Here is a 21,554-nt window from a genome sequence, read left to right on the forward strand (position 1 = left end):
AAGGGCAATCAGAGAGAGCAAATGTCCATCAATTTATGCGGCAGAGACTGACAGTATGGAAGAATAACAATCATCAACCTGTTCACCAGGGTTTAGCTCTGAGATCAGCAAGTAAGCACTAACTATTTAATTAGTCACCTAATTAGTGACAGGCCACACTGAAGGTTTCAGATGTCCTCAGACAAATGCAAAGATAAAAAGCCTAATTAAGCTGCAAGCGCTCGGCTGGCTGCTGCCAGACCCCACAGCTGTGCCGGATATTGTGCGGTCCTGCACGGCCCGATAACAGGAGTTATGGTCATCCGGCCACAAATTGTAGCTTCACAAACATGCCTTCCTTGTTCCAAGCTATTCTTAGTTACCTCAACACACCCGATCAGATGAGGGATCAATGTCTAGGTTGAAAATCGGAAACTTCATCCTTTGGTGAGAATATCTGGTCAGTTTTTTGAGAAACCTCTTCCCAGTGGTGGAAGTGGGAGACAAGGGCAAGCCCAGGTTTCAGCGCTTTCTGTGAATCAAGGTGTGTATTTCTCTAGTCACTCAAAGGGTCATCATCGGGATGCCAGCCGGGGCTGCTTTCAGGTATTGCCACCCCAGGATTCATTGATGCATTTTTCTAGTGCCGTTACAGGCACGTCAAGAGATTCTTTACATCAGAATTGAATTAGGAAGGATTTTAAAATAACGGATTAAAAGGAATTGCTCCATAATCAGGAATAAAGAATGTAATACTCAGAAGCATAGGGACACATGAACCGAAACAGAATAAAATCATAACTGCTTCAGCTCAGTGAGATGATGCCCGAGAGACAGTGAAGAAGCTGTTCTGTATAATTCTGGAAAATATCTATCTATCTGGGACACTGACTGGGGCAGGGCCTGAGGTTCTGTGTTGATAATGAGCTCCCAGGCGATGCTGATGCTGCTGGCCCACAGGCCCCACTTTGAGTAAAAAGGACAGAAAACATAAGATGAGTTTGTAGACCTGGTTCCTGCCCCTTTTTTGGTATAGCATTTCCATATTTCTTTTTAAAGATGATTTTGGAGTACTTCTCTGGAAAGCCTGAGATATTCAAAGTATTTCATTTGCAGAGTTCAGCAAGGCTAGATTTGATGCACAAAGTGGCTGGTAAAAGTACGACTTTCTCAGCTTTGTGGAAAGAGTCCTCTTGTGTTCCTGAAAGAGCTTTCAGACTTCATTGCAAAGCCCTCCTTCCGGAAACAGTGCTCCCTTGACGGATGATAGAAGCTCACCTCCCGACGCAGCCTTTGATCTAAGAGCAGGGAGTTCCCTTTAGACTTCTAACAGGCTTCGTGGAGGTCCTAGCCTGATAGCACCTCCAGGGTGGTAGGACCGTGGGGGGTGCCCTGCTGGGACCCTCCATCCACACAGTGAGGAGGGCAGGACCACCTGTCAGGGCCATAGCACTTGGCAGCAGAGGTGGGCTGACGGCCGAGGATGAGTTCTTTCTGCTCTTTCCAGTGGCTGGGTTTTTAGAGAGTCTTATTAATAGAAGTACTGAGAAGGATAATGTATATGAAACACTTATACTGCCCAAGCCAAGAACTTTCAGTTCCAAAGAGCCAGGGCAGCTGAACGAACACAACCTATCAATCAGGAGAACGGCAATTTTAAAATAGTTCAGATCCATCACTTGAATGCCTTGGGCTTGGTGAAGAACATAGATAATTCACAGGAAAATGTCTTAGGAGCTGCCTTTCCTTCCAATTCACTGCCCTCTACATCATAGGATGAGCAGAGGTTTCCTCCTCTACACTTTCCGCCGAAAGAAAGCCCCTCCCCTGGTCCTGGCTCTGCACCTGCTGTCCTTCCCCTGCTCAGCTCCTGGTTCCCACCGTGCGACCCATGCCCTGGAGGGACAGGTGATGGGGAAGGAAGGCCAGGATGCCTATGTGGCCAGAGCCCACAGTGGCTGCAGGAGGGGGTGTGGGGGCCTGAACATGCTTTCTCCTCAGCTCCCTATGGAGTTGCTTGGGCACAGTGCCCTCAGAAGACAAATTCCCAAGATCCATGGCGGGGGCGGGGGGAGGGCACAAATTAGTTGAGCCTCAACCCCACCCTGAATTATTCTCCCCCCTCCCCCCGCCCTTCTCCACCAGCCAGTCAGGGACCTGGGGAGGGCTGGGCTGATGGAGATTGCAGAAAGCTCTAAGCGCAGGGCCGCCACTCCTCAGGCCAGTGCTGGAGGATTCACCAGGACGAGGAGGATGGGGAGAGCTGCTGGTATGTGTCCCTAGCAAAACACTTGTCACACATGTCACCTGGCATGGGAGGGCCCAGGAGGACTTGCCCTAGTAAGGACAAGAAGAGGATGTAACCCACAGGACTACAGTCAGACAAGAAGATGTGTCCATACCGACGTAGCTGTGGCTGGGTAGCAGCTGAGGACCACAGAGACTGTCGTACCGAAAACAATCCAAACATCACGCTCGCTACTCCCTCCTTGCACGGAGCTTCTCTCCCAGTGCATTAGTTGGTGACTTTGGTCAAATCACGTCAGCTCCCCGCTAGCACCTTAGCACTTGGAGGGTGAAGCATGTGACAAGGGAAAGGAAATCATGCAAGGACTGCTTTTGGTGTCCACTGAAGAGGAGATCAAAGGTGCTTTGTGATTTTTTGCATGTAAATAATAGAAGAACAAAGAGTTGTGTCTGTTTTGTCAGTGAAAGACAGGATTACCAGATTTTTTGGAAAAAGCCAGATTTTTCTGGAAAAAGAAGTCGCTATACTGGGCCTCAAATGGATTTTCCAGGAACTCTGTTGCCCTAGCTGAGTTGGATAATGCAGTGCAGGAGCACAAGAAGGGGGAGTTTTCTAACTCTCGCCTCCGAAATGTGGATTTAATATACATTGGGGGTCAGTGTTTGGTGAAAACTCTTCCTTCAATTTCATTCCAGCTCAAATCATTTATAAATTCTAGTTCAAGTGGCAGTTAAACTGGTAAAGTAAAATATGCAGCAGGTTACTATGGTGACTGCTAATTTAAAATAATTAGAGAAAATAATGAGAAAACTATTTCCTCTCTTAAGGATTAGAGATCTGTAAACTGATGCCAGTGTATTTTTAGTGTGTGTAATCTGCGTACCGATGATAGAGAATTATGAGTAATTTAAAATGCTTTAAAAAGCTCTGGGTGATTGAGGAATTTAATCAACCAAGTACTTATAACAAAATTTATGCTTGTCTTTATTAAACCTAAGTTGATTCCACAAAAAGAAAATTATATGTATATAATGTAATCATTTTAAATAAAACATAATGACTAAGTATATAGCTAAATTAAGATTTAAGACCTGTTTATGATAACTTCTTGACTACTATCATTTCACAACTCACCCTGATAATTCATCATTCAAAATGGTTGCACATAACTTGCTGTTCAGAGTCTTTGATAAAGAGACTCATCAGAACAAGTGACCCCTCAGACTATCGTGTGGCATCCACAGGAAAATGGATATTCCTGGGCACTTCTCATCATTCCCTTCTTGCCATGAAAGTTTGCTGTAGACTGACAACAATATTGAAAGCCTATGAACCCTGTTGCTATTTTCAATAGTGACATGAGACTTATTCTGGTTAACTAAGGGTATGTTCCAGATAACTGAACAAATTGGCTGGAAAGTGAAAAAAATCTTTATCTGGTTAATGTGACGTCAAATGAGCAAAATAACTATTTGGGGTTAGGTTGTCTCCACATGATCCAGGCAAAAACCCTTTTAGGGGTCATTTCCTCCATCTCTTTCCTTGTCTAACATTTCACAACTTAGCTGGCTTCCAGAGGAGTCACTGGGGAGCTGCTCTTTCCCATCTTCCGCTTACCTCTTAGCACCTGCAGTTTTGAACAGTAGCTAAAGTTTCTCATGTGATCCTGAGCAACAGATTTGGAAAAAACTGCACTTTTATTCCAGGAGTCTGTGTTCCCCAAAGTCAGGGTCCATAAGGCTTTTAAAAAAATAAATGAGGAGACTGAGTCTGAGAGGTTAGGCAATGCATCTAGGATTCCGTGTCAGGTAGTGGTGATGCCAGGCTGTGAACCCATGTTCTTGGACAGTAACTCATGGCTCTTCCTCCTTGTGGAGTGCTAGTCAAAGGAAGCTGAGAAGCCTCAGGAACCATCTCTCAGGAAAATGGGCTCTGAAAGGAAAGCTGGTTTACTGCTTTGAGGGTAATAGAAAATAGCATCTGAAGAGACGTGCAGGCTTCAGGTGTCCCTGCAGGGTTTTATCCTCTACCCAGGCACCCAAAACACAGGGGTTGGAAGAAATGCCTTGGCCTGTCTGCCATTTCCAAAAGCCTATTGGAGGTGCATAAAGTCAAAACTGGTTCCCAAACTTGCCTGATTATATGGAGCACCTGTTAAAATACAAATTCCCAGAGCCTCCCCTGGGCGTTTCTGATTCTGTATGTCTGGTACAGGGTCTGGGAGTCTGCATCCTTACCAAATACTCTAAGTGGTTCTTATGATCTGACCAATAAGGGAAACACTAGTATAGAACAGAGGTTGGCAAACTTCTTCCGGAAAGGGTGAGAGTACATATATTCTAGGCATTGTAGGCCAAACAGCGTCTGTCACAGCTACTCAGATCTTCTTGTATCAAGAAAACAGTCACAGACAGCACGTAAATAAACAAGCATGTTAGTGTTCCAATGACGCTTTATTTACAATAGCAGGTGGAAAGCCAGATGTGACCTGGGGGCTACAGTTTGCTAACCCCTGGTCTAGAATATTCCACTGATTCATTAATCCACATAGGCAACGTGTGTGGTGTGGTAAAAAAACTCAGGTCTGTTTCAAGGGATCCTCTCAAGTATAGGAAGAGAACAAATAAAGTAAAACAACTCACCAAAATACCAAGGTCTCTAGGAAGGAAATTCCAACATTGGATGCACCAACCACAACGATCTTGGCATTGACAGTTATTTTAGGTTCCAACGTTAGTTTTCTGTTTGTATGGTTCAAGGCATAACTCAACTGGAAAAAAATGCAAAGAGAAAAGAGAGACTTGAAGAAAACGTAGCTGAGTCTGCACTCCCAAATTGGCAATTACGTGTGATTATTAAACTAGGACATTACCGGGAAATCAAACTGAATAATGCCCAGGCACAGCCATGGTGAAATTTATGGGAAAGTATTTTTAAGAAATTAATGTAAGGATATGGGAATATAGCTAATACCTAGGCTGGTTCATATCAAAATGTTTGGTTTAGATCATTTGGTCTTATTGCCAACAGATGTTTCATGTAAAACTGAGGCCCTTTATGATTAGAGAGGATAAAGGAAAGAAGACAGAAAAACTGCTCCCTGAGAATCTGTAGTTTCATGAAAGGTCCCAAGTCTATCCTTCTGCCCCGGGTTTCCCTGAAACCATGAACAACAATTAGATTATAAAAGTTGGGTACTTGAAAGCAAGTATTATCTCTTATTCAACTCTGCATCCCTCGCACTACTTAACACCGTACCTTGTGCACAGTGGGTGTTCAATAATATTTGTAGAAGGACAAATATTTGTTGAATGACAAAAACATGTTGGATGATAAGAGTTGTTCAATCTTTTAGACGCTCTTGGGTCAGGAGTTCTCTTAGAAGCACAGAAATTAACTGTGATCACTTTGATGTCTTTTTTGCAAAAATTACCTGGATCAATAGTTTGTTTCTCTTTCCCACAGAGGCCTCAGTAGGAGCGCTAAAAGTACAAAGGAAGGTTTTACAAAAAGGTGGCGGGGTATTCTTGAAGGAATGTTAGACTGTGTCAGAAGACCTTGTTTCTATTTTTAATTTATTAATTCAATTCATGTTTTTATTTGGTGCTTACTGCGTGTATGGACCGTAACAACAATTATAGCTGACTTCTCATCACAAACAGTGGAGGCCAGAAGTCAGCGGAATGGCATCCTTACCAATGCACCTCACTCAGTTAAACTCTCATTACATCAGCATTAACTCATCCTCTAGGTCAGACATCTTCAAATTCTAATAGACCAAACCTGTTTTTACTTTTCTTAAAATGCTGAGATACTAGGAGTTGGGAGTCTAATGGGCTACTAGTAAAGTCCTGTGTAAAGCTGGGCTCTCACCCACCTTCCAGTGCCTCAGGTGGCACGGGTGTGGCCACGTGCTTTGCCATTTGCCAGGTAACATGAGAAATCTAGAGGATAAAGCCCTCTCTCTAGTTCTAGGTAGCCAAGCAACATGGAGGTAGAAGAACGTCTTGAGGCAAATAATGTATTAATAGAAATTTAAAACAAAGTTTGGAGATTTTAGACTCTATCCATAATTAACACTACTGGTGCCTCTCACAATCTGTTCCATCCCCACTCTCACCTTTAATGAGGCACGTCATAGATTTTAAAAGAGATCGAGCCCACTCCCATCTTTAAGAGGGGACTCTGATTGGCATAAACCAGTTGCATAATCCCACCCTTCTTGCTCAACATTTGGCCCAGGATAGACATACGACCTATGTTGGCCTAATTGGAGTGAAGCCCAGGGCTTTTCTATGATGCTTGGAGAAGAGAAGCCTCCTTGCCTTCTGAATGGGAGAGGGTATAGATGTTAAGACTGAAATGATACAGTCATCATGCCACAAAAACGGAAATCATCTGGGTTGAAGTTCCAAGAGAATCACAGAGAAAGAGAAAAGGAATTCCTTTCAAACTCTACCTGAAGCCCATGCTACCTTTAGACTCTTCAGTTATATGAGCAATGAACATCAGTCAGCTATCGCCACAACAGTGCTGTGTAACAAACCACCCCCAAATGCACTGGCTTAAAACAATTGTCATCTATTCTCACTCCTGGGTCAGCTGGGAGTAGTTTGATGTAGGCTGATCTCAGCTGGGTTTGGCTCCAATCTACAGCTTCCAGATTGGCCTCACATCTCTCTCATCTTTTTTGATGAGAGATAGCTCAGGCATGATCTTCTCACGGCAATGGTAGAATTGCAAGAAGAGTAAGTGAAAATGAGCAATACTTCTTCAGCCTGGCCAAAGCAAGTCCCAGGGCCGAGCCCAACAGTCACAAGGTGGGGAAGTAGACCCACCTGTAGTGGGAGGAACCTCAAAGTCACACAGCAAGGGCAAGACCCAGGGAGGGAGGAACGGCTGGGGAGAATGACACAGCCCACTGCATTTCCTTAATTGTTTGGGCCAGTTAGTTTCTTTTATATGTAACTTCCTAAACGATATACTTTCTAAATGACAATAATGAATATACCGTTTGGGTGAAAAAGTGTCTCTTCTTCAAATAAACATCAGCTTTGATTTGCTCTATGAGAATGTCCCAGGACAGGTCGATGAGGAATTCTGTGAGAAAACTAGTTAATACTGGTACATGTGGGTGCCACCATGTTCTGTGTTCTGATTAATTTCAAAGACAAGAAGGCTGGCAGGAAATTCATTCTAGCCAGTCTGGGGTCTGGTGGCTTACAAGATGATAGAAAGCACAGATCTTGGTATGATGGCATCCAATTGCAGGTCTAATTAACAAACTTAAAATGCAAGCATCTTAACAGAGGTCAGAACCCAAGATTCCTTCCATAGGAGGTATGTTCAGACACTCCCCACTGCTGTCCAGAGCATATGTTAATATCGAAACGTGGGCAGTAATGAAATTCCATGGTAGAGAATTATACCCCATTTATGAAACAGCTCCTGTATCAATGATACAAAGGCAGCTGGGGAACAAACAGAATGGCTTTTGTTTCCCGCACAATAGCTTTAACACCAACAGCTGCCAGGCCTCAGAAATCACCTTTCTAACTACTGAATACACAAAGTGGCCTCTGGGTGTCAAGAGTTAGCATCAGTACCAATGACTGTAGGTGTCTCAGGAGAGTGATCAGGGATCACAATGATTCTCAATAAACCCAATTTTGTGCCCAGGCTTTAATTAAAAACATATTCATCCTCAGGTATGATGAAGTGACCTGAAAAAAAACCACATTTTTCTTTTGTTAGGATAGACGGTTTTTAAATACCTTGAAAAAAATTCTTCCCAGCCTGGAAACATCTTTCAGTGACAATTGCAAATGAAGACAGCATCTGCCGCTGTATAAAGGGTTTATTTTGCCCATAAGCAGGAAGTGCAAGTCATTTTTGAAGGAAAGCAGAATACATGTCCTTCCTTTATGTTCCTTCAAACTACAGGTTTTCATGGTAGAGAAAAACAGGTATAGAAAACCCTCTGGGTCAAGCCAGTTTTCCTTTTTGTGGTCTGAACATGTAGCAAAAGTGTTCTGTGCACTGGAGATCCTGCTTCGGGTCTGATCTCCTTCATAGTAAAGTATAAATAAAAACCCTATCTATTGACTCATATTTTATAGACAGAAATTAAATGTGCCCTGTAAGAGTAAATTATTTCAAAGATTAAACAGAGGAGACTCTGTAAGCTATTTAACTACATACCATACCAGTGATAATATGGGTGGGAGATCAGATTCTTACTTCCATTTCTTTTCAAGACATTTATGATTCTATTTTTCTAAAGACACTAGGCTAGCATTTTTAGACAAAGGGATGATTTTAAACGTAGAGATCAACATGTACCCCAGCAAGAAGGAATAAACCATATTTCATGGTATATAAGCTTGCAAGGTTAAAAGAAACGTTCCTTAAAATTGATGATGAGTTTAAAACATAAACCTTAAGTTCCATCCCTCAGATAGGAGAAGGAATGATAATACCGCAAACCCCTGTTAGGGGATTCTAGAGCTGGGCTTGAGGTGGGGGAGGTGAGGGGTGTGGAAGATTCAGACAGAAGCAACAATAAAGGTCAGTTGGGGGGTGGGAGAGGAGTTGAGATGAGCAAAATAGGGAATAGAAATGAGCAAATGTTTAAGTTTTAACCTATTTATCGGTAATTTCCTATGAGCTTCTGGAAGAGCAGACCCTGTACATGTGAGTGAGTGAGCCACTGAGGGGGTTTTGGTTGCTTTTATTAACTCATTTGGCTTGTCTTCTGCCCTCCGACTGGACTGCTTGCTTCCCGGGGTCAGGAACGACATCTTTGGTTTTAGAGGATTTTGTTTTACCTGAACAATTCCTGCCTTACACTTTTGGATATTCGGTAAATGATGAAAGAATAGATATGTTAATTTTGCACTTCATGAGCCCTTCTTAAAGGATGTTGACATAATTTCTCCTGATTCAAATTATTTCAGTTGGTTTTTTTCCAGTTGCTTAAATGACCAAACAAATGATTCAGATATAATTAGAACTATTTAGGATTAAATTTGATCTTTCTAGTAAAAGCGATGTTATGTACATGCTCAGTTGAGTTTATACCATGATTCACATACAGTTATCAAGAGACCTTAAATACGCAGTTTTGAGTTTTATGCATGGTGTTAATTGTTCCGTGTGTACAAAAAATTAGTTAAAATATAATTTTATCTGATATACATAGACTTGAGTTCTGTGTTTCCCATCTGGTTTGGTTTCTCTTATACACTTAGAATGAGTTAGAATGACTACAAAAGCATTATTGAAACTCATTTTCAATAATAGACCCAAATCGGAAGTCAGTAGAATTACAAATAGACCAGTAAACTAGAAAGAAGTCAAAATAAATAGAAATGATCTTTCATAATAAATGCAAGGTTCATGCTAAAATGAAACATGACACTATCTATGGTGAACTTTTTCTAATGATACCATTTCGTTTGGAGGTCACGTTCAACCGTCAGGATCATTAGCTTGGGCATCATTAGCCTGGTGGCAAGGTTTGGGCTTGTTTTCTTAATTCTGCTGCTGGTTGAAATTTTGAGCCTCTTTTCCTTAAATATCAGTTTCCTCAGGTGTAAAATGGAAGTAAATTACACAAACCTCTGCCTTCCTCAGCAGGCAAACATGGAAACTATTCATTTAAAAACGTCTACAAATACTTTGAGCTTTTCAGGCAAAGATGCTACCCGAGGTAAAATTGCACATCCTCTCTCCCATCTGCAATATGAAAGGCAAATCTTCGAAAAACACATTTTAAAAGGGCAAAACGATGAGCTCAATTTTCAGCTCCACACCCATGTATATATGGTTTTTCTTTCAGAAAGCTTCCAAAGACTTCAAAGGGAGCTCTGTCCATGCAAGGAAATGGAAGACGGAGAGGTTCAAAGCCATTAGGAATAGAATTGCTGACATTCTTAATAAGGCTACTTTTGCTTTATAAATGTAATTTTTTTCTTATTCCTCTCCATTCTCTCTTTTCTTTTTGAGAAGCCCTCTGTGTCCCAATTTTATTAAAACAAATGATGACAGATTGACAGTGCTATAGATATCAGCATTAGTTTCAAAGTTCCCAAGTTTACCTCTTGGAGGGAAAGTATTGCAATATTTACCAAATAAAAAATGGGTTGGGAGATATAGACACCTACAAAAGAACCAATAAGTTGGAAATCTCTTCCACAGATACAAAACACAATTTTGAAAAGCCTTTCTGCTGAAATTATTAAAAGCATTCAGAAGTATGATGTGAACGCCATCACCTATGGCCCAGCAGAGCGTGAGAAGGCTGTCAAGAAGATGCCATGGTTTTGAGCCTCGTTGTAAGAAGGATTCTCTTAACTTTTCTTTTTGTTGGGGAAGGTTCCCTTTTTTAGCTTCAGCACTTCAGAAAAATGCACGTTGTCCTGTCTACGGCATCTGCTGAAAGCAATGAGGACTCAAGGACGTGTTCTGCCTTGCTTTCTCAACATGGAAAAGGGCATACTCAAAACCATGCAACATGGGGCAAAGAGTGGGCTGTAGTTCCTGTGTGATCTGCTCACTGTAGCATTCCCACCATTGCAGCAGGCACACTCACACTTGTCAAACGCTTGGGAAGTGAATGAAGCACTAATCTTTTCTCTACAAAATTATCAGTAGTACTACCTGTGAAGAATTATTATTTCTTTAAAGACAATGAAGACTTTAATTCCTTCACATTCTTCACATTATCCCAGGCAAACAGTGGGAGCTTAATAGATTCTTATGGCATTCTCCCACATAGATTGAATCCTAGCTGAAGAAAGAGGATTCCTGTATCAATTAGCTTTGGACTTGACTGCATACAACAGAAAACCCAGCTTAAACAGAAAACAGTAGCTTAAATAGAATAGAAGATACTTTCTCTCTTATGCAAAAGAAATCTGGAAATATGTAGTCCAGGGCCATTGAGTCAATGCCATAAACTTATCAAAGACCCAGATTTCTACCTGCCTAACTCTCCATCCTAGGGCAAGGCTTCTATCCTCAAGAACGGCCTGGCTGGCTGCTGGAGATGCAGACATCATGTCCTCATTGTAGGCAGCAGGAAGGAGAAGGTAGGAAAGAAAAAAATGACTTTCCTCCAAGCTGAGCCACTCCTTTTAAGCAGCCTTCCCAGACTCCCATTCCAATTACTTCTACTTCCATCTCAGTGGCCAAAACTGATTCATATGGTCATGCCAGATGCAAGGGAGGCTGGGAAATATATTTTCTTAGTTGGGTGCATTGCTGCCTTGAACAAAATTGAGGTCCCCTTACTAAGGCTAAAGGGAGGAATGGATATAGGGGGGAACTAGTGATCTTTCTTAAGTTTCTATAAGTTTCTTGAGCTTCTATAATTTATTCAGTAAATTTCTTTAACTTCCATTTTTCTTATATTTCTCTTATCAAGTCCATCTGTTCCAATCTCACCTACACCCATATTCCCCACCTGGCTATTACCAGTATTTTGCAAACATTTTAAAAAGTTAACATTATTACCACCCTATGACACTTACTTGCAACCATTCTTATACATCTATATTACAAAAACAGTGTTTTGGAAGTTTAATTGAGTGACTTGATTGGATTTCATCAATTCTAAGATGCACATTTTCCCCACATTAGCATCCCTGAAATCAGCCTCACAGTCAATGTCATCTTAACCACTGTGCTCAGCCAGGTAGCAGCAGTGACACAGTTGTCCTTTCCTGGGCATGGGTGACTTGGTCATAGCTGTTTGTTGTCATCACTTCTGGAGAGTTGTGTGTATTATGTGACAACATGTATTGAGTTTAACTGCTGCTGACAATGTCTTCAAAGAGATTACAGCGTGATTTGGCATTGAAATGAACACTTACTGTGTTCCCATAAAGGCCTGGAAACTGAGCAGCAGGGTGCAAATTTGATATTAGCGAAGCAAATATTAGTCATTGGAGGAATGGCTGTAATTCCACATTTTCTTGCAATGCAACAATCGAGTGCTTTACAGGAGCAAATACAGGATGACAGATACCCACAAGAAGATGAAGTCGTGTTATCTTTGTTACTAAAACATGCAAAAGATTTTTTCCCATCCAACTGCAAACAATGCAGTTGAAGAGAATGTAAATTGCCTCTCCTCTCTGAATAGATGAAAGAAATTTCAAAGCAATAAGACTTATACGACTGATTTACATTCCGTTCAGGACTCTCATTAAGACATTGTGTGACAGTTTAATTGGCCACATTTTTTTCTTAATGGCACATAAAATAAAGGTACATCTTATAATTGATAGCATCTTAGATTTGATAAAGGTGATTAATTCACTTGTTTGTAATTAAATAATAGCCCTGAACAAGTAGCTCATATAATCATTAAAAATTTGATTGCTTTGATGCAATACATGAACACTGGCAAAGGAGATCCATTGTTGGCTTTTCGGTGACACAGAGATTCATTGATCCCCAATACAGGGCACACTAGCACATGTACCAAGAGAACCTCAAATAGCTCCATGTCCCTCCCGTCCCACCTAAAGAGTGTCAAGTGTTTAGAAATGTCCTCTGAGCCTCTGCAGCATTCTAATCAAATCCTGTCTGTCAGGTTTCAGCTACTCGGCGCTCGAGGGATCACTATCAATGCAGTGTCAGCCACAAACTGGAGAAATGACTTCTCTGGCTGGACACACAGCAAAAGGCAGGAATGAAGCCAATCCATGGCAGGAAAATGGCTTGCAGAATTCATTACCTGACTTGCACTGTTCTAAAAGCACAACTTACTACTACATTACATATGTATCTCTTGAAAAAACAGACTGACAACATCTTAGGTGCGCAATCATTCTCACCTCCTCTTTCCTCGTGAAAGACCCCCTTGTAACGATGTAATCTGAAAACACTCAACTACAAAAGTGATGGAAGGCATTCTTCCTGTTAAATAATGTCCTTCTGAAATGATAGCATTTTCCTACAGGTATCCAAGGGCAAAAATGGTCCTCCGTATATTAAACACAAAATGCATATATGTTTATAATATAGAATTTGAATGTCTTAATAATTAGGTAAGGAATCAGAGAAATATATGAAATTATTGGTGATAAACGTATTCTCTTGAGATTTTTGTCAAATGAGAAGAGTTTTATTGTTTAGAGGATGGTTTCCGGAGAAGGTGTGAAGTATCATCTGTCTGAACATCGTTTGCTTAAAGAAAGAGGCCTTCAAGCCATCCTTCTCTTTCCATCCCAAATCATGACAGGTAGGACATGTGGTTTATCTGGGATGTATGAACAGTTGATATTTAGCCACAGGCTTTAAAATATTTTGTATTTAATATCCCAAAGTAGACTGGAATCTGCCCTTATTCCCATAGAAGCAATTTACAAATATATAGCAAAGAGTTACTATGTCATAGAGTCATTTCCCCAGCTGGAGAAGCAACTCTAGAAAAGAAATATTTCAGTGAAATCAACCTTCGAGCAACAAGGCCAGTCTAACTCGTTGGTGGATCAGGCAGTTGTATATACGGAGCAATTCTGAGGACATGAGGATAGCCCAGCCAGTATCCCAATCCCTGAAATTCTACCGTCAAAGTTTTAACCCAGAGCTTAATACAACAATTGCAATTCAGCAAATACACGCTGAATACCTACCATGTGCCAAGCACAGGCCTAAGTGCTGAGGTAAGAATGAGGCCTGGTTTTTGTCTTTAAGGAATTCTCATCAGGACAGGAGACAGACACATAAACAGATACAATGCAGCACATGTGATAAGGGCAGTGTATTGCTGTGTAACAAGTCAATCCAAAATTGAGTGGATGAAAAGAACAAGCATTCATTCACTTCCTGATTCTGCGGGTCAGCAGCTAGGCTGTGCTGAGCTCGGCAGGGCTTCTGGGACCCAGCTGGGAAGCTGTGCAATCAGCTGAAGTTTGGCTGGTCTCGGATGTCAGGGAAGGCTTCTTGGAGAAAGCGACAGCTGAGCTGGATTTAGATATTCCAGGTGGACAAGGGACAGAACAACTTCTGGATGAGAGGGAAAGGCCAGTGCGAGGGTCTGGAAGGGTGACAGTCCCACTGAGGTATAGATCAGTCTCTATAACAGCACTTTCAGAGGATGTCCCCAGAGGGCAGAATGGTCCTGCCTGGCAATATGGGAAGCAGACACAGAGGGGACACAAGAGGAGGAGGAAGGGTCAGGAGAGAAGGCTGGGAGAGAAAGCTGATGACCAACTGCATCCTTGCCGCCACCTCCCACCTGCAGGTACGGAATAAGACAAGAACTGTCTATTCTCCCAGAGCAAAAGCTGGCTGCTCAGCTCGGGTAATGGCTATTTGTACCGCTAGTTTAGGCTTTTGGTTCATTTGCTAGGAAAATGACAGCAGTGGAAGAAAAGAACTCATTTCCTGAGAATTTATGTCCAAGCAAGCACTATTCCACAGAAACAAGTCTTCAATCTTGCTGTCTCCCTGAAATTTCTTTTTCCTCCTGGATATCTTCACCACACTCTTGCATGCTCCATAAGCAAGCTAAAATGCATGCCTCTATTTAAGGTGTGCCTTCATGAACACTTTGAGTCTTTCAATTAGGTTCATTATTTCTGTTAACATCCAATTGTATCTCCGAGTTAGTCTGAAGAAATTAAGCATCTCTCTTTCATCTCAACACAAACAATGGTTTGTATTCTCTTTCACATGACTTTAAAATTCTGCACGCCAAAAGGTTCACTCAGCTTTTGAAGAGCAATGCACAACGATTGTTTTGAAAGAATAAGCCTTTCTGAAAATTCCTATGGAGAATGCCAAGGCTAAAAACAAAGTTCAAAAGAATTTGGTCAGAATCAATGGGATAGCCTCTTGGTTCAAGGCAAGGACTTGCACGGAGGATAAAACAAATCCAGCTTCTTTTTAAATGGAAATGAAAAGAGAGCTTGGTAGAGAGCTAAGTAGAAACCTCAACAGGAAGGAAACTGAAATATGATAAATGGGAGTGGCCAGTGCTGAGCAAAACTAGAGACACATTTTAACAAAACATGGGGAGTTAATTTCAGACGTTCAGATATTTTACATCAGACCGGGGAAAGTAAATGTCTTGGTTCCACTGCTGTTTCTTGTGGAAAGAATAGCCCATTGCACAGAAAAAATTCGTATAGAAAATTTCTACTTTTTTTTCTTCTCCTCATTCTTTGAATCAATTCCTGATGGTTCTGACAGCACTTTTTAGAAATACTAATTCCATGCTTTCAACAGAAACTTTTCCAAAATATTAGGTATTTAAAATATCTGAACTTACCAAAACACACACACACACACAGAGAAATAACAATCCTGCTATAATTAATTAGTACAAAAGGCCATGCCATGCCTGGAGGCCTAAAAGGGGAGCTGGCTTGCCACTCATGAGGGAGCCACCTAAGGGATGGCAGGTGTGACTTTCAGGGTGTCTGAGACTACACACACAAAATCAAGCAGGAATCCTTGGGAAAATGTTCCCCTTCGCTCACTCTGTTATATATTCAAACAAAAACTATTTCTTTAAACCCCTAAAATCCCTCTTGGTGAGATGGAAGGGAATAGGCAAGCATACTGCGCTGTCTTTACACCTGTGCACCACTGACATCGCGCTTCAGTGCAAAGACAGGCCCCGCACTTTTAATTTGTCACATGCATGTCAGCGGTAAACAGTCCCAGCGTTCGTGTTAATGACACCATCTGGCGCCTCCCATAACTGTGTAGCATTCAGCTTCCAAACAAGATGTAATGGCAGCAACACATGAAACCCACTGACATTTACAGTAAGGAAATTTATTATCAGTCGTCGGTTTGGTATAAATGTGTTTGCATGACTGCTGGGGCTATAAAATCGTCACCTTTGCCAGGCAAGAGAAGGTGCAATAAATAATGGATTTTAAGCCATGCATGTACTACCAAATCATTAAACATTTATCACGCAGGCACAATAGCATCTTAAGCAACAGTTACCACTTGAAAAATTAATGCCACTTATGAGGGTTAAATGAAAACCATTTAGTCTAAGCTTTAATGATTTTTAATATGGTTCAGCATAGAATACAAGGATTTTTTAATTTTAATTTTTTAGTTGAATATGATATATATATGTAAATAGCTCTTTTATAACAATTTTCTTTTGAGGAACAACCACTCTGTGCTCTTTTGTTAAAAAAATATTCAAAAATATAAACTGAAAAGTTTCTTGAAAAAAAGAATTATTGTTAAAAGCTTTTCAAAACTAGAAATGACAAAAGAAATGTTCTTTAGGAATCAAATGGTATCCTTCCCTTTAAAACCCTTAATGGGTTAGTCAGTTATGGTAGCAATTAAATCTCTTTAATTTTGAATTGCGGAGACAAGTAAATTTAAAGTCAAAACCAACCAAATCCCTCGAGTAATCTAGCCACAGTTGTCCCCCATTACTGACTCAAAATGCTCTCCCAACAGGGCGCCCAGCAATTCTCTCCTATACGCTTCTTCTATGACTATCCATTGCTTTAAAAAAAAATCCATGGAAATAATTCAAACTACAGATAGATTGGGAGACGGCTATTGGCTTTGTAGAGGATTTATCAAAGAATACTGTTGGACTCAAAGGAACAAAGTGAAACCTAGGTGGGAACTAGTTATTTATTATCTTCCTGGACACAGAACAATGAAGGTGGGAAGCCAGTGACCGCCCTGACACAACCTCCTCAGGCAGGAGGTCAGCCAGCAAGCCACGCCTGGACCAAGACAGACTGCTCAAGAGGCTCTGTCACGCGATGCTGCAAGGAGGACAGATTCTTAAAACAACACAACCTCAACATGTAAAATGATCACCTAGCAAGAGGAAACAGAGTAAGTCCTATTTTTAGTGAGCAGCATTGTTTAAAAAAAATAGCTTTAGGCAGAAGTCAAGAAATGACTGACTTAGAGATTTCTAGCTCAGTTTGTGAGTGAAGTTTAATTCCATGTTGAGAGCTGTTTTGTAGTTTTATGGGCTGCAACACTCTGATTTCCCTCTCTCAACTACCCCCACCCCTTCCCAGGCACACACCCTAACAGCAACCAGGTGAGAGCTCTCTGGGTGGTGTATCCCTGTAGGGAGGCAGAAGACAGTCTACAGAACACATCAGGAGGCCTGCATGGAACCCCTGCTCCTGACCATTGAATCAGTGGAAGGAAGTGTCAATAATTTAGTGCCTTCATCTCCAATAGTGACTGTCATCTAAAGGGGTCTAGGGGACTACCCCCTCTGTGTGCCTTAGGATTGAAATCTGAGGTTTTGTCAAGACCTTAAGTCTGCGATGTTGGTTTCCCCAGTTGTCAGGAAGAACCCCTTTGGTGAGCGCTGTCCTTTGGAGAAGTAGGCTCGGGGTGGCGACACAGGAGTGGAGAGATCACTGCGATGCCCCCTCCATAAAAACACACGTGCGTCTCTCTGCTGGTTGCAAGTCATGAGAGGAGAACTTCAGAGTCTGGCCTCGGCAAACAGAGGGGTGGGTGGCCACTTGCCCTCCATTGTCTCCTTATTGGAGGAAGTCGCCTGAGTTCCCTCCGTGTTCCCTAAGTCTCTGTTACACAAAGGAAACACTCTAGTGACTAGCTCTGGTGGGATTACGTGGAAGTTAACCCAACCCACTGGGACTCTTGTACTGTTATGAAATAGTATGCATTGCTTGAGCCTTGATGTTAAAACACAAGCACCAAGTAGGGAAATTCTTCTAAAGCAGTTTGTCTGTCCAACATTCTATGAAAGGGTCACTCACAGTTGTCCTGTCCTTCCGTCTGTCATCAATTAATGTAGATATTTCCTAGAGTTCTGGCCGGTATACTACATGTTCTGGAAATGACTATTAGGACTCTCTCAGTGCTAGAGAATCAATGAATAACATCAAGAAGGCCTTGCTCATTTCGTTCAAAGTTGTGTCAGTTCCTATACTTTGTTAATCGCTCTGCCTCTCTACACTATGTGTGTGTGTGTGTGTGTGTGTGTGTGAGAGAGAGAGAGAGACAGAGACAGAGACAGAGACAGAGAGACAGAGACAGACAGAGACACAGAGAGAGACAGAGCTCCATGGCACAAACAGCTCTCCTGAGGGTGTGATACAAGGCGACAGCCTGAATGCAACTGTGAAATGGAAACACAGTGAACAATGAGGGAAGAGAAACAAAAAGCAATTCAACAGATGCATGTCATTTTTACTCTTCAATGTGGATCAGTTTTTCTTGTTAATTATATCACCTATTCTTTCCTTATATTGATAATTACATAATTACATGAAACAGATGGGTGACAGAATGCACCCAGATGGTGAGAACGTAAACAGGCTCACAAATTGCTTATTCTTGAACATATTATAAAGAATTATTTAATAATACATAGATTTCTATACTCTACACATCTGTTAAATAGAGCCTTCAAAATAGCGGTTACTTTGTCATTTTTTCTTAAACAGACACAATGCCTTCCCTAGGAATTCCTGGAAGCCAACTGCCATCTAGGTAAAATATTTAACCTTTTCCAAATACTTGGATATTGAAATTCTAAACTGTTATCTGAGTCCACCTGGGTTTTCCCCCTCTTTTTTAAAAATAGAAATCATCATTTCAAGGGAAGTTAGAAGCCCACGAAGCTCCAGCTCTGCTGTGAGCAAGCTGTGGAAGGTTGAAAAGAAGGGGAGGATTTAAGAACATAATTGGAAATGTTTTAATTGCATCTGATGGGCTTCCTGCATGAAATTCGTTAAAATTTTAAATTAAAATTCTTTAAGATAACTACGAAATAAAAGTCAAAGCACCCACGCTGGGTCCTTGGGTGTGTGCCAGGGGAAGCGTGCCCCTGTCAGAGTGGATTCTCACCCACGGACCAGGGGCAGGCCCGGGGACAGGCTGGGTTTCTGAGGAGGATCAAGGGAGAAGTGAAGCGAGCTCCTTCTTCCTACCCCTCACACCCGCTTCTGCCCCTTAAGATCAGGTCTCTGCTTAAATGACCCCTACCGAGAGGTCTTCCAGGCCCCTCCACCCTCCACTGCCTCCTGGGCTTTCTTCTTGCTGCCTCCTGGCACAGGGCATCCTTGTCTGTCTGTCCGTTGTCTGCCTCCCTCACTAGAGCACAGGCACCAGGCAGCAGGGATCTGTCCAAGGTTTTACTGCTGCAGCCCCAGTGCCAAGAATGGGGCTCACCATGTGGTCAGCAGATGATAATTACTGACAGGACGAACGACGTAAATTAAGTCTCCACCTCCACGCTTTCTAACCAGCGATGCAGAAGAGGCCTTGGGCCCAGGGTGAGGAAGGAGCCGGGGCAGAGAGCCTGTCCACACAGGGGCAGGGGGTGAGTCTACGAAAGGCAAATCCAGACTTGGTGTGTCTCAGAGTCGTGGACAAGGAACAGGACTCCTGGAAAAATGGTGTGGTGGGGGAGAGAAGCAGGCTCAGGGAGGCACAAACCCTCCTGGCTCATGGTGGAGCAACCTGGACAGGGGAGGCGGGCCGAGGAACGGAACTCCACGAAACTAGGCTGCTGTCACCCTCTGTGCTCTGGGAGTTGAGTATGTGTAGACGTTCTTGGAATGTGGAATGTGAGCCCTTCTCCAGGGCCATTTTTGGATGGTGATGGTATGTATTCTGTGTCTGTGAGAGAGAGACAGAGACACAGAGAGAGATGGAGACAGAGACAGAGAGGTTCATAAGAAGCATCTGAGAAGACATGGGTTTGAAATCTAACTCTGTGGTTTATCGGCTGTATATTCTTGGGAAAATTACAAAACCTCTGCATGCCTGCTTCCTCATCAGCAAAATGGCAATAAGAAGAGTTCCTAGACCATAGGTGGTTGTGGGAATTCGATGAGCTAATTCTTATAAAGAATATAGAATAGCGCCTTTTACATGGAACACTTAACAAATGTTAACTATTATCAATATTTCTCCTGACTTAGGTTGGTTGTTCTCACTTTTAGCACACTTTTTTATTTGAAAAGAAATATGAGACTAATTGAAATGCATTATGTTCTATTTTGCAAAGGCAACAATATTAAGAAAAAAATTTTTAAATCCCCTCTAATATTAGCACTAAACACAACAATTTTTGTTTGTATATACTTCCTTCCTGTTTTTGTCATACACATGCATATTTCTACATAGTTGAAATAAATCCATATTTGAATAGCAACAACAACAAAAAGCATTTGGTTACTCAGGGCCTGGAGATTCTCTTGGAATTTGGGCTTGGCAGGCTGTATCCCCCATCTGCTCTCCAGTGGAGGTGGGTCCCCAGAGGGCAGGCCAGCTGGAAAAGAGAAGCCAGGCCACTCGTGTTCCATCTCTCTTCATGCTCAAGGGAAGCTGGATGTCAGCGTGGCAGCCCTGAGCTAGGCCAAGGGTGACTGGACCCCAGGCAACATCCTCCAGAACAGACAGCTGTCAGCGCAGAATGCACAGGGATCAGGGAGGCAGTGGGAACATCCTCATGAGGAGTCGAGTCAGGCATCTCCACCTGAGAAGACAATAGGGATGGAGAGCCAATGGCCTGGGCAGGTCACTGGGCATGGAGTCGAGCCCAGCCCCCCAAACTCCTTCAACCTCTGGCATTTGCTCCTGCCTTTGAGGTGAATCCAATCATCCAGGTGTGTATCTGTCTCTGTGTCTCTCTCTATCAATGACGTGGAGGAGTGGTGAGCTGTTAGAAGTCACATGGCCTGACGGGCCACTAGCCATGGTACTACCAACACAGAGTGACCCAAGATCCAGTGTGTGGCGAGCAAAGCTGTTTAGGAAACAAAATAGTTGTCCATTGTATATAATTCCATGGGATACTATCGGGCCATCTTTGTGACCTGCTTACAAATTGCAACTTCTGATAGATATGCCCAGTTCAGTTTTTTAAACAGGCGATCAACCACCTCTGGTTTCCTGGAAGCACCACGCTGAGGATCAATAGATGGCGGTGAACACAGAGGTGGTTTTGGCCAGCAGAGCTTCACGATGGTGACCAGAAAGTGCTGCCTGAGACGACTCCCCGGAAGCATAGCTCCTTTCGGTTAAAGACACAAACTACCATAAAAACCGTGATTATAATGACTACCATGGTGATCATTTCAAGGCGCTGAATTATATTAAAAAACAAGACAGAACAAACAAAACCTGGGACATTACTGAAGAGCACGAGAAGGAGAAGCAACAGTGTAGCACGTAATTCATGTTTATTCCTGTGGGTTTCAGCCGCCTGGCTGGCCCGAGCCTGCCTGCACTGTAGCTGAGTCATGTTTGATATCGCCAACAAGCAGCAATAAAAAACCTTTATGGCTCCCACGCTATTTCCATATCTTATTTATTCTTT

At 42.3% G+C, this 21,554-nt stretch overlaps 1 protein-coding gene across 4 annotated transcripts in view; it reads right to left on the reverse strand.

Moving 5' to 3' along the window:
- The window catches only part of CFAP61 (cilia and flagella associated protein 61), a 295,450-nt gene that overhangs the window by 120,759 nt on the left and 153,137 nt on the right, over nt 1-21,554 (reverse strand). For all 4 annotated transcript variants that reach the window (XM_070485505.1, XM_014855816.3, XM_070485506.1 and 1 more), the window contains one exon: nt 4,870-4,997. In XM_070485505.1, the coding sequence (XP_070341606.1) occupies nt 4,870-4,997 (128 nt within the window). The remainder of the gene's footprint in view (nt 1-4,869; nt 4,998-21,554) is intronic.

This window comes from Equus asinus, chromosome 15, assembly GCF_041296235.1.
Source record: "Equus asinus isolate D_3611 breed Donkey chromosome 15, EquAss-T2T_v2, whole genome shotgun sequence".
In the NCBI taxonomy this organism is placed as follows: domain Eukaryota; kingdom Metazoa; phylum Chordata; class Mammalia; order Perissodactyla; family Equidae; genus Equus; species Equus asinus.